This window comes from Etheostoma spectabile, chromosome 17 (assembly GCF_008692095.1).
Source record: "Etheostoma spectabile isolate EspeVRDwgs_2016 chromosome 17, UIUC_Espe_1.0, whole genome shotgun sequence".
Classification (NCBI taxonomy): Eukaryota; Metazoa; Chordata; class Actinopteri; order Perciformes; family Percidae; genus Etheostoma; species Etheostoma spectabile.
In genome coordinates this window covers 16,917,610-16,931,550 of record NC_045749.1, presented here as the reverse complement: position 1 = coordinate 16,931,550, position 13,941 = coordinate 16,917,610, and the positions used below count along the sequence as shown (strand labels likewise).

The 13,941-nt window shown below is 40.3% G+C and overlaps 1 protein-coding gene across 6 annotated transcripts in view; it reads left to right on the top strand.

Moving 5' to 3' along the window:
* macrod2 (mono-ADP ribosylhydrolase 2) overlaps nucleotides 1–13,941 on the top strand; it is a 473,980-nt gene that overhangs the window by 451,502 nt on the left and 8,537 nt on the right. For 4 of the 6 annotated variants that reach the window (XM_032540524.1, XM_032540521.1, XM_032540522.1 and 1 more), the window contains 2 exons: nucleotides 526–669; nucleotides 1,293–1,361. In XM_032540524.1, coding sequence (XP_032396415.1) covers nucleotides 526–669; nucleotides 1,293–1,361 — 213 coding nt within the window. The remainder of the gene's footprint in view (nucleotides 1–525; nucleotides 670–1,292; nucleotides 1,362–13,941) is intronic. The other 2 variants (XM_032540523.1, XM_032540520.1) reach the window with 1 other exon arrangement.

Below are 13,941 nucleotides of genomic sequence, written 5' to 3'. Positions count from 1 at the left end.
TGTGCGTGTGCGTGCGTGTGCGTGCGTGCGTGAAAACCAGAGACCACAGATCAATATGTTACTTAATGATGTGGTCTTGGTTGCTTTATAAAATATATCCTTTGCACAAAGACCTTTATTAACACATGTATTTACCATTAGTACACTGCTCTTTTCCTTTTTTTTGTGTTATTCTTTTTACACTCAAATTTTGTTCTTTGTCTGCTAAGACGATACATCTTTTAGCACAAGGACTAACTAGCATATATATTCTAAAATATACATAACAACAAACACAAAATCTTAAGAAATGTTTTCTTGTAGTTTCTGAGTTTTGCTTTCTTTCCTGTCAACCCCCTGTGTCTTTCAAACTAGAAAAGAGCAACCTGTTGGTGTAAAACAAGAGATTTCTGCCAGCAATCATGACGTATTGGCTTGTTTTGTGCCATGTGTTACAGGATATAATTTGAAAACTTTGATTCTATAGGCCTTAATTAAATTCTTGAAAATGTACTTCATTTTATATTTCAATGTGTGTGCCTTCAGATGAAAATTCCGGAAACGAGGACCCGAATCAAGAAAAGGATAAAGATGAAAAAGAAAACCATGATGAAGCTGTAGGAATTGACAATGACGAGAACAACAAAGACAAAGGCATTGACAACGAGAAAGAGGAAAATAAAGACAAAGGTGTTCTTCAGGGTGCATACACAGTCACAAATAATCATACCAAAATCGAAAAAAAGTTCAGGGAATGGTCTGATTTCCTGATAGTTATTGTATTTTATCACTGTATGCAGCAAAATATCCACGGGGCACTGCTGCAGACAGATATGAATGAGTCAGTTGAATGCATGAAACCCCAACGGCTGACATAATGACAGCATGACAAAATAGAAATATAAATGTTTACATTTTTGGTTTATCAGCAGTCTAGAATTATAAGGTTAGGAGATGGAACGCTACATATGCACAATAGGGGTTTATTATTTCTTACAGTCAGTGGTTGAATCTATGCAAATTCATCCACACAGAACGAGCAGAACCAAGTCAGGATGTATTGGCTCAGATTTTGTGCAATATTACAGATTGGACATACAACATTCTAATACTGGACAGTCATAGTCCACAGCACGAATTCACACTAACCATACCAACACGTATGCATATAAACCAAGCTGATTTTATTGAAGACGTGGCGGGTCAAGCTTCTTTTTTGCAGATACGTAGATATGATCGCCTGTCTGCAAAGACACTGATGTCGTGTGAATATGTAGTGTGACAGATATCACAGCTTTGCTTTCTTTTTTCAGCAGAGGAAGAGCAGCCTGCTGCAAAGGAAGAAGATGACAACACAGCAAAGTCCACTGTGGAGATGGAAGGTAAGATCTGATTTGCTTGGATTTGAGTTGATATGATTTGATTTGACCTGATTGAGAGTCTGACTGACTGACTTACTATCAATGGGATTTTTTTTGTCCAGTCTGGTGTATTTGTATACTTGTTTATTGAATTATTGTGGTTTTTGTTGTCTGCTGTTCGTCAAACTAGTTTTCCCCTGGAATCAATCTCAGCCTATCTGAGATCTACTTCACTCACATAAAATCACTTTGTACGTGACGTTCTAGGAATTGCTGGGGGCCTCAGACAGTATAACACATCTCTGGAAGCCATGATGGCGGTGCTGAAGACAGCCAATCACAGCAGATAAAGAAATGAACACTAACTATTAAGGCTGTGTGGGACAAGCATTGGTCTTTTCTGGGCAGAATAGCTAGCAGTGTTCAATATTTGTTTATGGTGAACAAATCGCTTTAAAAGTGTTGTGTGTGTATCCAAAACCTAATACAGCGTATTCCTCTGTGCCATACACCTCCATTGTTTACTATTAATAACACATCAATGAGTCAGACCATTGCACTGGGTGGCCTGTTCCTTCATGAACATGAGCACTGTAGTTTATTTAGAGTCAATTCCACATACACCAACCAGCTTTTGTAGGATTTGAATCAAATGTGTCTTGATCAACGGCTGAAAACAAATTTTAATGTTTGTCCAACAAATACACTATTTTCTCCTGTTTGAGTAGCATTTCTTTCAAACTAAATTGCCCTAGCCCTAGATACCAGCCAAACTTAGCACTGCCCACAACATTTGAGGTCAGGAAGTTGGGTCTGGACTTGATCCGTTGTGGAGCAACTATGCTTGAACCAGAGTTGCTCGGACCAATCAAACTGTCAGGGCGGGCCTTATGCGATGATGGACAGATGATCAACAGTAACGTTATCAGAGATGGCAAAAGTACTCACTTCCCGTACTCAAGTAGCAGTACTCAAGTACAGATACTTGTGTTAAAAAAAATACTCTGGTAAAAGTAGAAGTACTGATTTAACTTATTTTCTCAAGTAAAAGTAACAAAGTACAGGCTTGGAAGTTTACTTAAAGTATCAAAGTAAAAGTAGCCTCACAAATGACCATTTTTTATGAATGTTACAAATGGTACTACTGCAAGCTGAGAAACTTCAGTGGACGTGGAAAAAAGGCTCTTTATATGCCATTGCCTATAATTTAAATGGATGTCTGCCAACAGGTGTAAAACATTACATATCTGATGATTGTGATAGAGACTGGGACTCAAGGTTAATAAGATTCTGACTGAGCATTAGTTCTCTTTTTTAATCGTCCCCTTAACATTTAAAGGAATCTACATGTAATGTTTGTGTGCTCAAATATGGCTTCTGAAAAGAAAATAAAGGATTAAATATGAATTACTAAACAGACATTAACAAGTTTCCCATACTAAGCAACACATTGGCCAGGAGTTGTTCTGGATGCCTACTATCTCAAACATCTCTCAGATAATGCCGAGGATGATGGGGAATGTCTTGCTGCTTGTCTGTCAAATCTCTGGGATCTCGGTTTTCTTCATTTTCAATCATGTCGCCATCCATACTGCTATGTGATAATGTCAGCGCCATCAAGCCGCAATGATATGCCACCGAATCTGTCAAGTCGTATTAGTGGTGTGTCAAGTGCAACGTACATTATATGTATATTCCCATCCAATTAGATTGAATATGGTATTAATGACGGGAACAATAATAACGGTAACTCCAGTGAAATGATTTGAAACTTGTTAGTGAGGACTAGATTAGGACTGTGTTTAAAGCTGATTCTGGATTCCAACTTCGCCCCAGGTGTGTCTGTTAAAACATGGACAAAGACAACTTTTTGATGCTTTATTATAACCAAGCAATGTGCAACCTAGCTAAGAGGTGAAGAACACAAACAACAAAATCAATAGCTAACTAACTTACTTTAAATGTGCGAGAACTATAGACGACAAGCTGAAATAAACTGACAACATAAGATAGCTTGCAGTTCTCAAGGACGCACACACACGCACACATCTCAACCGATTATCCTCCGGACAGCTAGTCTCTTTTTCTTTTCTCTCACTTTTTTCTCCGTGTGGCGCGCACGCCCGCTCACAGTTTGAGACGCGTGTCTGCGCTGTTCTCCGACATGACGACCTCTTGTACAAAACTAAAATAACGAGCCAATTTTGTAAAATGTAAGGAGTAGAAAGTAACAAAGTATTTGTACTTCGTTACTTCCCATCTCTGGTTTTCAACCACATCACCAAAGAGTGCTTGGGTTGGATTCGTTTACACAAAGACAGCTGCCACTGGAGAATTGAGATGTGTAGATTCCGCCATCGCGTCTGTTATAGAAGATATCGACAGTGCATTATTGACAATTAGGTGCAGAGGCATTTTCTTTCCTGGTTTGATTGAAACACGCCCCATAATCAAAGCCCAATGGAACACTACAAGACTCATATTCTGACTAGAATCTGAGTAAGACTATGTCAGGCTAAAAGTACCCAGCTGTTTTAGAAAATTTACTTTGCCGGGAAAAAAAATTGGCTCAAGGCTCAGGGGTACTGACATGGCAGAGAAGTCAGAAGGTATTGAGAGATAGACTTACACATTGTTGGTTTTGGTCTTGTTGACAATAAGAAAGATATTGACTTATAGTAGTTAATTTTAAATTGAATTGTACTGCTAATCTCTCTCTGTTTAGCTAGGTTTATAGGTCTCTGTTTAGGTAGCTGTTTATGCTTTAGTTAAGCTCCAGGATAAGGCCAGACATTTTGTTTTGGATCAAACTCATTTATGTTCGTTCGCTGACCACATAGGATAATCTGTCTTTATATGTCCCTATCTTTCTCTGGCTCACATTGTCACTGATTAAGGGTATTCTCTGGAGAAGTAAAGGGTTAGATTTGTGGGCTCCAGCCACCCCTCTCCCACCACTGCAACTAACACAAAGGTCTGAGAAGCTCACTCACCTCCATTTCACTTTCTCTTTGACTGACATTCAATTAATTTAGGGTGGGAGGGAACATTCCAGATAGATCTATCTGAGATAGCCTTCTCCATCCTCTCTGAAAAGCCATTGAAATACGTCCTACAAACACTACAGGTTTTCCATCACTGGAAAGCTTCACTCCTGTTGATTGTGTCTTGCCTGAGCCAGCCGTGTCTTTCACTGTCTAGGGTTACCATGAGCCGTATAGTGTGTGGTGGCACTGTCAAGCAGTAAACGTTGGTGTTATTCCTGATTGCAGGCAGATTGCATTTTGTATAGAGGAGCAGGGCTTTGGACCAGACTCAAACTGTCTTGGATATTAAATCTCATGCAGGCCAACACAGCCCAGCTTAGCCATGCATAACCAGCTATTCACAGGACAAAACCAAATGATTCCTGAGCCAATACCTTTTATTAAAAATAATAACTGTAATCAGGCTGCCTGCTCATAGCCAGAGGTTAGATCGGCTTCATTTAAAGGAGTAATAAAATGCCTCAAAATGATATGAGGAATGAACCAAACAATTTGAGGACAGCTGAATGTAAGATTACCACACACACATAGGATATCTTCTAGTCTTTTTGTTAATCAGTGACGCCTCCTGTATAACTGTTTACACTTTGTAAGATGTGTTATAGTCTGACATGTCATTGCACAACATTCTCAAATACCTTCCTTTACATCTGTACATGTACGTACATACATGTGTATGGAAGCATCTAGCAACTCAATGAAAATGTAATCTCACAATGGCATTTTCATTTCCCACTTACATATGCATTAGTTCAAAAAATCAAAATTCAATAATGCAATTGGCATTTCCATTTTTACCGCTTTCATGGCATTCTCAGGGCATTCTCTTGCAATACTAAAATAAAATGCAAAAGCCTTTTGACATTTGATTTTTAAAGACTGCTTTATGGTTGACAATATTTAAATGTGAAAATGGAAAAATATTGAAATTTCATTTCAATTAGGGCTGGGCAATATGTTAAAATTTTCTGTCAGCCTGACAACCGGTGATTGCAGGTTTATCATATAAAAGGTTGAACGATAAGTTGTGATAAAAGTGTTCAAATGAATACATTTTAAATGAAGTTAAACTATTCAACAATTTGCATATTACATTCCATGTTATCACTATGATAACTGTCATTCATTATTACACTTGAATAAAGTTAGGTCTATGTCTTTTTATTTTTATTTTAGTAACATTAATTAGCTGGCTTGCTTAAATCATTGCTGGAACCCCCGATGGCTTGTTCTCTCACATACCCCGGAAAGCTCCGCAATGTCCTTCACTTTTTAATGCTTCACCACTGCCGTTTCCATTTTCATTTTAAAGGGCCCATATTATGCTCATTTTCAGGTTCCTAATTGTATTTCGAGGTTGTAACAGAATAGGTTTACATGGTTTCATTTTCAAAAAACACTTTTTTTTTTGCACATTGCTGCATATCCTCTTTTCACCCTGTGTCTTTGGGTCTCTGTTTTAGCTTCAGAGTGAGACATCTCACTTGTTTTGGTGGCGTAAGGTGGTTTGTTGGGGTGGTGGATGGGTCAAACAACACAGGACTTTCACCCTGGAGACCGGGGATCGCGTCCCGCATGTGGCAGTTCTTTTCCTTATTTTTCTTCTCATAACCACAACCGTCCCGTTGTTGTTGCCGTCTCCTGCGTGTGACGAGTCCTTTCCCTGTTGTTGCGTCCCCCAGAGCAGCCCAGTGTCATGGCAGTTGTCACCGGCGTGTTGCGTTTCATTCCCCCATTGTTACGTCCCCCAAGGCAGGCTGCTGCACTCATGGCAGTTTGTAAAATGGCCACGTTCTCATAAATAAACAAGAAAATCATGTCCCTGTTGACGAATCAATAAATCTAAATAATGTAACCATTTCACGAACTGCCGTGCTTCTCACATAGCTCAATATTTCACATATGAAAGTGTTTATCACAGCTAAGCATCTCATTCCCAGCTTAGTCACACAAAATAATACAAAGCCTTGTGTTTTATTCATTCTCACTCTTGTAATTATTTTCACTTGTTAAATATAATAATCAATTAAGTTTACACACATTGCCTTGTATTAGATAAAGATGTAGGATACTGCACACAGGTCATTTGCTGATGTCTTAACTCTTCATATTACCAAACTATACCATCTGTTGTTTACATTGCAGGCCTGTTCCTACACATAGGTAGTTTTGTTTGCGCATTTAGTTTAGTTTTTCTTAGCTCTACAAATGACTTCAATTTAATGCAATCTTTTATAAGCAACCCATTAGATCAAAACAGTATGCAACAAATATTATATTCTGGGATTTTTTGCTCTCTAGGATATCTTTGTGGAGTAGAGCTATGCAAGAGGTAGAGGACAGATTTTGGATTTTAAATCAGGCTCCACAAAATGATTCATATGTATTAAATATCTCCCTGCACAGAAAATTAGATTCTCAATCTGATATTTGGGATTTTATAAAGGCTCCCCAAATTGAATCTGAATCCAAGCCGCCTTTATTTATGAATATTCATACTTTGGAAATGGAGGCCGTATTGTTATTGTGTTTGAAACATCTATCCAGCAAGCCTTGTTCTGGTGACTTGTGAGCGTGGGCACCCACTTCAGTAAGCTCATGGAACATCCATAGATTAAAATGAGGCTGTCTTTGCCTAAAGCTAGGAATAAATACATCTGAGTTGTGAACTGAAATGGTTTTTCCTTCATGCATGTGTGATTCTCCTACAGGAGTCGATAGCTATCGTCATAGCTCCAAAGGTACGATTTAATGGCTGCACAGATTCAATGCCACCGAGTGAACAGCAGCTCATCCTTCTTTCCAATCACGCTTTGATCCAGTTTCGCCTGTAAAGCATTTGCATGTCATGCAATACACCAACACAAACCTGAATAAGGTGGGCAAGACTCTTTTGTGAGAGAATATCCTATTACACTGCCAGTCAGTTTAGTATGCGCCAATTATCAACACAGACTTTTTTTAAATATGACCAAAAGATTGCGCTGTTCCTTCAGTTCTGCTCGTCATTATATGCCTGAATATAAGGCACAGAGAACCTTGCAATCGAGGGAGCCTGAATGTTTTATATATTTTTCGGCAAAGCTGGCCTCTGGCTGACCGGGATGAAAGCAGCTTTTTGAGTATGAAAGGATGCTACAGCGAGTTCTTTAGAGGGGGGGACTTTACCCAAGCATAGCTGGGTGCAGACCAGATGCGTAAGTAGGGACCGACTGTAATGGCACACTAAAGCCAGGCAGGAGGGACCCTGCAGGGGAGGAAGAGAGAAAGAGGATGGGGAGACAGACAGACCCAGCAGGCCATCACAACAATCTAAGTCTCAACACAGCAGAGACAAGACACCATTACATCAGCCCGGAGGCTGCCGGGGCTGGCATTCCCACTGCTCAGCTCTCCCTTGATTTGTCTTTGTTTCCTTTTCTCTCAGACCTGTTGTGTTGTTAAAAAACAGAAACACTAGTAAACTCTGCTTCATACTCATTATCAAAGTTTTTAAACTTGTTTTTGGTTACTTCATTATCTAGATTTCATGACTGTCTCTCTCCAAATGTTTTGTCCCCTGGTGGACAGGATGGTTTAAGGATAGATGGGTGTGAGTGCTTTAATTAGTGCTGTGACTTTGCCACAACCGCTTGCAGCTGACTGTATGTGAGCCAAGCTGCATCTGCATGTGCCATATGGTGCCCAAAAACCCATGCACCCACCTTTCTCCCTTGTAAGATCCACAAACAATATTAATAAAAATGCATCAAAATGGGAGGTGCAACAAATCCCCTTCTAACAGCTGTTAGAATAATTGGTGTTATTCTCTTGTTTTTGAACGTCATTTAGGGGATGTTATTGATTTCTATGTATTTTACTCCCTCGGTGGTACAGCTTGAGTGTAACAGAACAACAAGTGGACACAAATGACTCTTCTGAAATCCAGCAGACTTTCCATTGGCAATATCAAGGTGCATTCAAAACTATTACAGCAAAGGGACCCTGTGTGGTCATTCTTTTGTGTTAAAGCATCAAGTATAAAGAGTGGAATTTCTTAGTAATCATTGCAAATCAAAAGAGAGCTTTTTTCTTCTTTTTAACAAGTCCATTAATTTATTCCAGAATGAATTGACGTATTCCTCTCAAAATTTGTTGTTGCTGAAGTGTGCTTTTCGTTTTATGTTCCTTCGTTTTAGCAAAAAGGATTTGAAGCTTTGTTTAATTGGTTGCTTTGTGACCTTTTGTCTTTGCCTTTTGTGAACAAAGGGATACTGGTGATGTAAATTTAATTCTGGAGAGCAAAGCAATCTTTCCTGTGGCTAAGAGTTGTCAGCACACAATTAACTTTTGGCATACCATTGTATACTGTAACACTGAGTGGCTCCTCAGGGAGCAAGCTGCCACTGGCTAAAGACATTAGGCTATACTTGTGTTTTATAGCTTCATACACTGACTGGGAAATTCCAGGAACAGTAGCTACTCCAATCACAGCCCTGCTGAGGCCTTGTGTGCGAGTGCTGTGTAGACCAACCGCAGTCTGATCTTCATCCGTATTAAAGGAGCTTTTACCGTTGAATTTCACTTGGCTTCTTGTTTAGACTTGATTTATTAATTTTAGGTCACTGGGTATCAACTCAAGCTTTTTTACTGGTGATTTCAATATGAAAAAGTTTGACTTTTTTAAATTCTTTTGTAGTCTGAGTGAATTATTCCACAGCACTCTCCATCAGTTTGTAATTTCTTATTGTCTTATTGATAAGAAATATGGAACTTTGGTCATTTAGCTGGAGATAGGGAATAGAACAACAATGTGCACAATGTTTATTATGTTGGTTACCTCTGGCCCAGAAGCCTACCTCAAAGAGGGATGGCCTCACTTAACGGACTACAAGGGACACACTTTTTCTGTCCTCCTTTGAAGCTCCCTTTCTTTGATAAGCTCTCTTATCCAGTCAACTCTGAGCAGAGTGAGAATTTGTGTGCCAGCAGACAGGCGACACATGTGTCTTTGAAAAGTCTCAAACACATTTGAATCTCCATCACACATACACATCCTTTAAAAAGAAACACACACTCTGTATGGGTTGCCAGCTTGGTCTCACAGAATTCCATGAAATGATCACAAACTGTTAACAACACATTATGTGGTGGTGGCACGGAATGTGTGAAAAGTCTGTGTGGCCACCACGGAAAATAATGCCAATGTGAAGTCAATGAGAAGATGATGTAGCATTAGGAGCAACTATGGTAGCGAGTAGTATGAAAGGCTGAAAGTCTGCGTAAGGACGTTGGTTGGGGTAGTGGATGTGTCAAACAGGACTTTCACACAGGAGACCGGGGATCATGTCTCGCGTGTATTGTTTCCTAAAGTCGCTTTCTACTTTTCCTAAACCCAACCGTATCGTTCTTCCCGTATGTCACGGAACAGTAAGCCCTCCCACGACTTTATCCTTAACTTAAGGGGCCCCGTTTATGTCACACAACTCTACCGTGGGCCCATAACAGAATTGTTTGCTACTCTGTGAAACTGCCACCGATTTTGAGTTGAGGGGCTGTGTTCATTTCACGGAATTCTGTGAGATTTCCCAGTAAGATACTGAATGGTCTTCGAGACTCACACATGCCACTTGGGATTTTAAGGATTTTAAGTCTAGTATTTTTCAGATATTGACCTCTTTCTCACACTTCAACTTCACTCAGAATGCAGTGAGGGTATGATGCAATAAGATTCAATACAACATATTAGAGCTGCAATATTTAGTCAATAATTTTGATGGCAGCCAAACTGTTTTGATAAAATACAGTAATTGCTAAATCCTTTTTAAGTCATATCTTATTTGAATATTTGACGTTCCACCTTCTTTTTTTGCTCCCTTGACAATATTCCAACAGAATATTTTGGGAGTTAATAATTGAAACAAATAGTGGGCAAATTCATCAAATAACGGTTAGTGGCAGCCTTAATGATATGATACTGTTCAGTATATTATGTCATATGATTGATGATGAAGTGATACATGAGAATAATTCATCACAGTAAACGGTTAATTTGACAACATTGGGCAAAGAAACAGCAACCAGCCCTAAGTAAACATCTTCATTTGCTATAATTCCATCCCTGTCATTCAGTCCCTTCCTACGCCGCTGACACTAGTCTTGCTTCTGGTGAGGTTTACCAATCAAGCTGCTCTCTTGCTGACCTTTCAGTGATAGACAGCTGCTCTGCCAGGGCTCTTGGTTTTCACTGCAGTCTAGACGAGCACTTTGATTATATTGACCAGTCCGATCCATGATCTCCTGCGGAAATCCTTGAGCTGCTCAGAAGAGGCATCACTTCATAACTGCAAATCAGTCAGCTGGGCTGAGCCTTGTCCTCAGGGGCACACAAGCATCCAGGCCTGCTGCTTCTACACCTCCCTCCTACGCTGTTGTGTGTCCCATTTTAATGTTTCGCGGGGGTTAGCCAGATCACCTGTCAGATTTACCAGTCCCATGCAAGACTGTCGGTCTATGCTTTAATATAGTGAACCCCAATAGGTGCTGAAGACAGCGGTGGGCAGCTTCCTGCAGCAGTCTAAAGATTATGTAAAGTAATTCAGCAAGTGATGAGAGAGGAGCAGGCCACCACTGACAGCAGGTTTAGCAGGTATGTAGGTCACACAGAGGGAGGCCTCTTTTGCATTTTTCCCTTCCATGTCTATTTTTGTTTTGTCTCACTCTCTTCTTTACCTAATCAGTTATTCACTTACTCCTTTCATCTCAGTGTTCTTGCTCTTTTTTTATCTCCTTTCTTGTCTTCTGACGAATCATTGTGACTGTTTCACACTGACTTGGACAAAGTGGGGAATACAAAAAAACTAAAAAGAGAGATCAATAGTGAGAGACATTGCCAGGGGAGATTTTTACTGGCTTTCCTGTTTCTTTCAACCCTTGTTGTGTCTTATCAACGGGTTGCCAATGGTCATTTTCCAATCCTTTTTTGCAACATTTGTTGTCAACTGTGGCCCCTCTTTTCTTTTGCCATCTCTCTCTGGCCTCTAATTGTCTTCACTTTCTCTAAGTTGTATCTTAACCCCAAAACAGATGGTGTCCTGTTCTCCTTTCACTCATTTTACTCATTTGAAGTACTCTGTGATTTCTCATCTTGTCAAGCATGGCCCAGGCCTGTGTAATGAGCTTGGGCCTTTTCAGCCTGTTTAGGGGACCCTAACCCAACTTGGAGCCGCCCCACCACAGACACAACTGCGAGGTTACCCAAACCCGCAGGGGAGCACAATGCTACTGAGTGTCCACAACCCCTCGGCCTTTTCTTAGGGAGAAGAAAGGCGGAATATTAATGAAGACTCTTGGCTTTTCAGGAGGATAGTAGTATAGAGGGGCGGTCACAGTGTTTATTGAGCAAGCTTGTTTTCATCTCCCTAGCCTGCAGGTCACAGCTCGGTGCTCTTTAATTGGCTCGGATTGTCAGACAGTGTTCCATCTCATGGCAAAGTAAACTCCAGCTATCAAACGCTGACCCCCCCCTCTCCTTCTTCACAAAATCCCTTTTTTCCTGTTTTGAGAATGGCAGCTCATGCAGCTAAGCTATTTTCACAAGCCTGCACTACAAACTTAACATTAACATATGAAAATGGGATGCTTTCCACATTTACCAGCTCATTAGTTTTTTTGGTTGGGCACTTGTTGAGTTCCACCCGCTCTTGTTTTGCTCGAGCAGGGAGATGTCTTTAATTATCTTTGCAGTAGGCATTTTAGCCCCAAAGCTATTAGTCCATGCAAAGTTCAATGAGGGGGCTCTTTGATACTTGTTTAAAATACATGGCCCAATGCAGACCAGGCCCAAGTCTCTCATAGACCACCCAGTTTACATGCTGAAATGAATTCTCTCATTTCCTGAAAAGAATGGAGCTTCTCAATAGATACTGTTGTTAACCTTGATATTTTCCTGTCTTATTCTCTTAAGATCAAATACTATTCAACAAGCAGCAGCACTCAGCCTGCGTCTTAAAAGCCACAGAAACAAAAGACTTGGAGCAGATATTTGATCAACTTAAGCAAAATATAAATAGTTAATGCATTCAGTGAAAGAGATTCAGTCTGTAAATGTTTTTCAGCTGTGGTGCGTTTGATTTTGGCAAACTTTAGTGGCTGTTAAGCAAAAGATACTGTGCACCTATTGGAAAGTGAAAGAATGGTTTTAATGGTTTTCAGTAGCTCCCAGACTGAGATTGCGATGAGTCATGTCCATTGTTTGAGTGGGAGAAGCTGGACACCTGTGTGAGCTGGCTGGGTTCAAAGCTCCAGGACCTGTTCAGACAGAGCAGAGCAGCCCACCACGCCATGCTTTGATGATCAAATAAACTGAAGAAAATCTCCTGGGGAACTAACACTGTAGGGCAAAGACACTTTACACCTCCATCGATTTTTAGTCTTTCACTGCTCAAGAAAAAAGGATTTGAATTAAAGACAGGGAGATGTGTCCAGTGGCTGAGGGACAAAAGGAACGTCCTGTTCTGCTCAAGGCTCCTGCCTGGAACATTAAACAGGGACGGTTTCCCATGCTGCCATGCTGGTGACCCTGGGAGACTGCCTCCCCCATGGGCTGACTGAGCGACAATGACAAGCACATCAAAAGTGTTGTGGAGACAGAACTACTGCTGATTGTGACAAATGTTCTTTAAGGATGATGCAAAATATTTATAAAACTTATGATACAAAGGCTAGAGCGGATCAAATATGTATTTCATTTATTAATAGGATGCTTTCTAATCTAACTTGCCATTGCAGTCCAGTCCAAACACATTTCCTATCAGGGTTGAAAATTGTGGTGCAGAACACTAATGCTGACCAACAAAACACTAACTACCTCTTGTCTAATAAATGAATGGAAGGTGGGGGGGAAGTCATTTTCTGCTTGTCTGCATACAAGGGTGACTTATGCCCAACTCTCTTCCTTCCTCTCCCCTCTCCTATGTACGCAGATGTAAACACACACACACACACACACACACACACACACACACACACACACACACACACACATCCTCCCTATTAAGCTACTGATGTTTTTTTCTCGCCGGGATGTTATCACTAAACTTTTGTAAGGCTGAATTGACAGGAAAAGTTAACAAATGTAAAAGTTTGGCAAATGTTTTAATTGTTTTTGATCTTCTGCGTGGCCTCTGTTCACTTGTAAATTAATATGTCACGAAAACATCATGGTAAATTGTCAGATAACAAAGAGATGAATTGATTACAGCTCTCAATTGTGAGAAAAGGCAGATCAGATGCCCTTTTAAACCCTCAATACCAGTCACCCATGCCGATGTTGCCTATCTTCATCAAGAAATGTCACGTTTTAGTGTAATCCAGAAGATATGTTTGAGATGGCCAAAGTACAAATTTGCCCTCTTTTTCTAGACACCCACGATGACCCATGCAGTAAACAAATTGTGTTACTATGCATCTGTTTTTACATACCAAAATGGAGGGTGGGAGACACTGTGAATTGGATTGGTCGGATTGGTCGGATAAGGGAAGTTTGGGGTCCCCTACTGGAGCTGCTGCCCCCG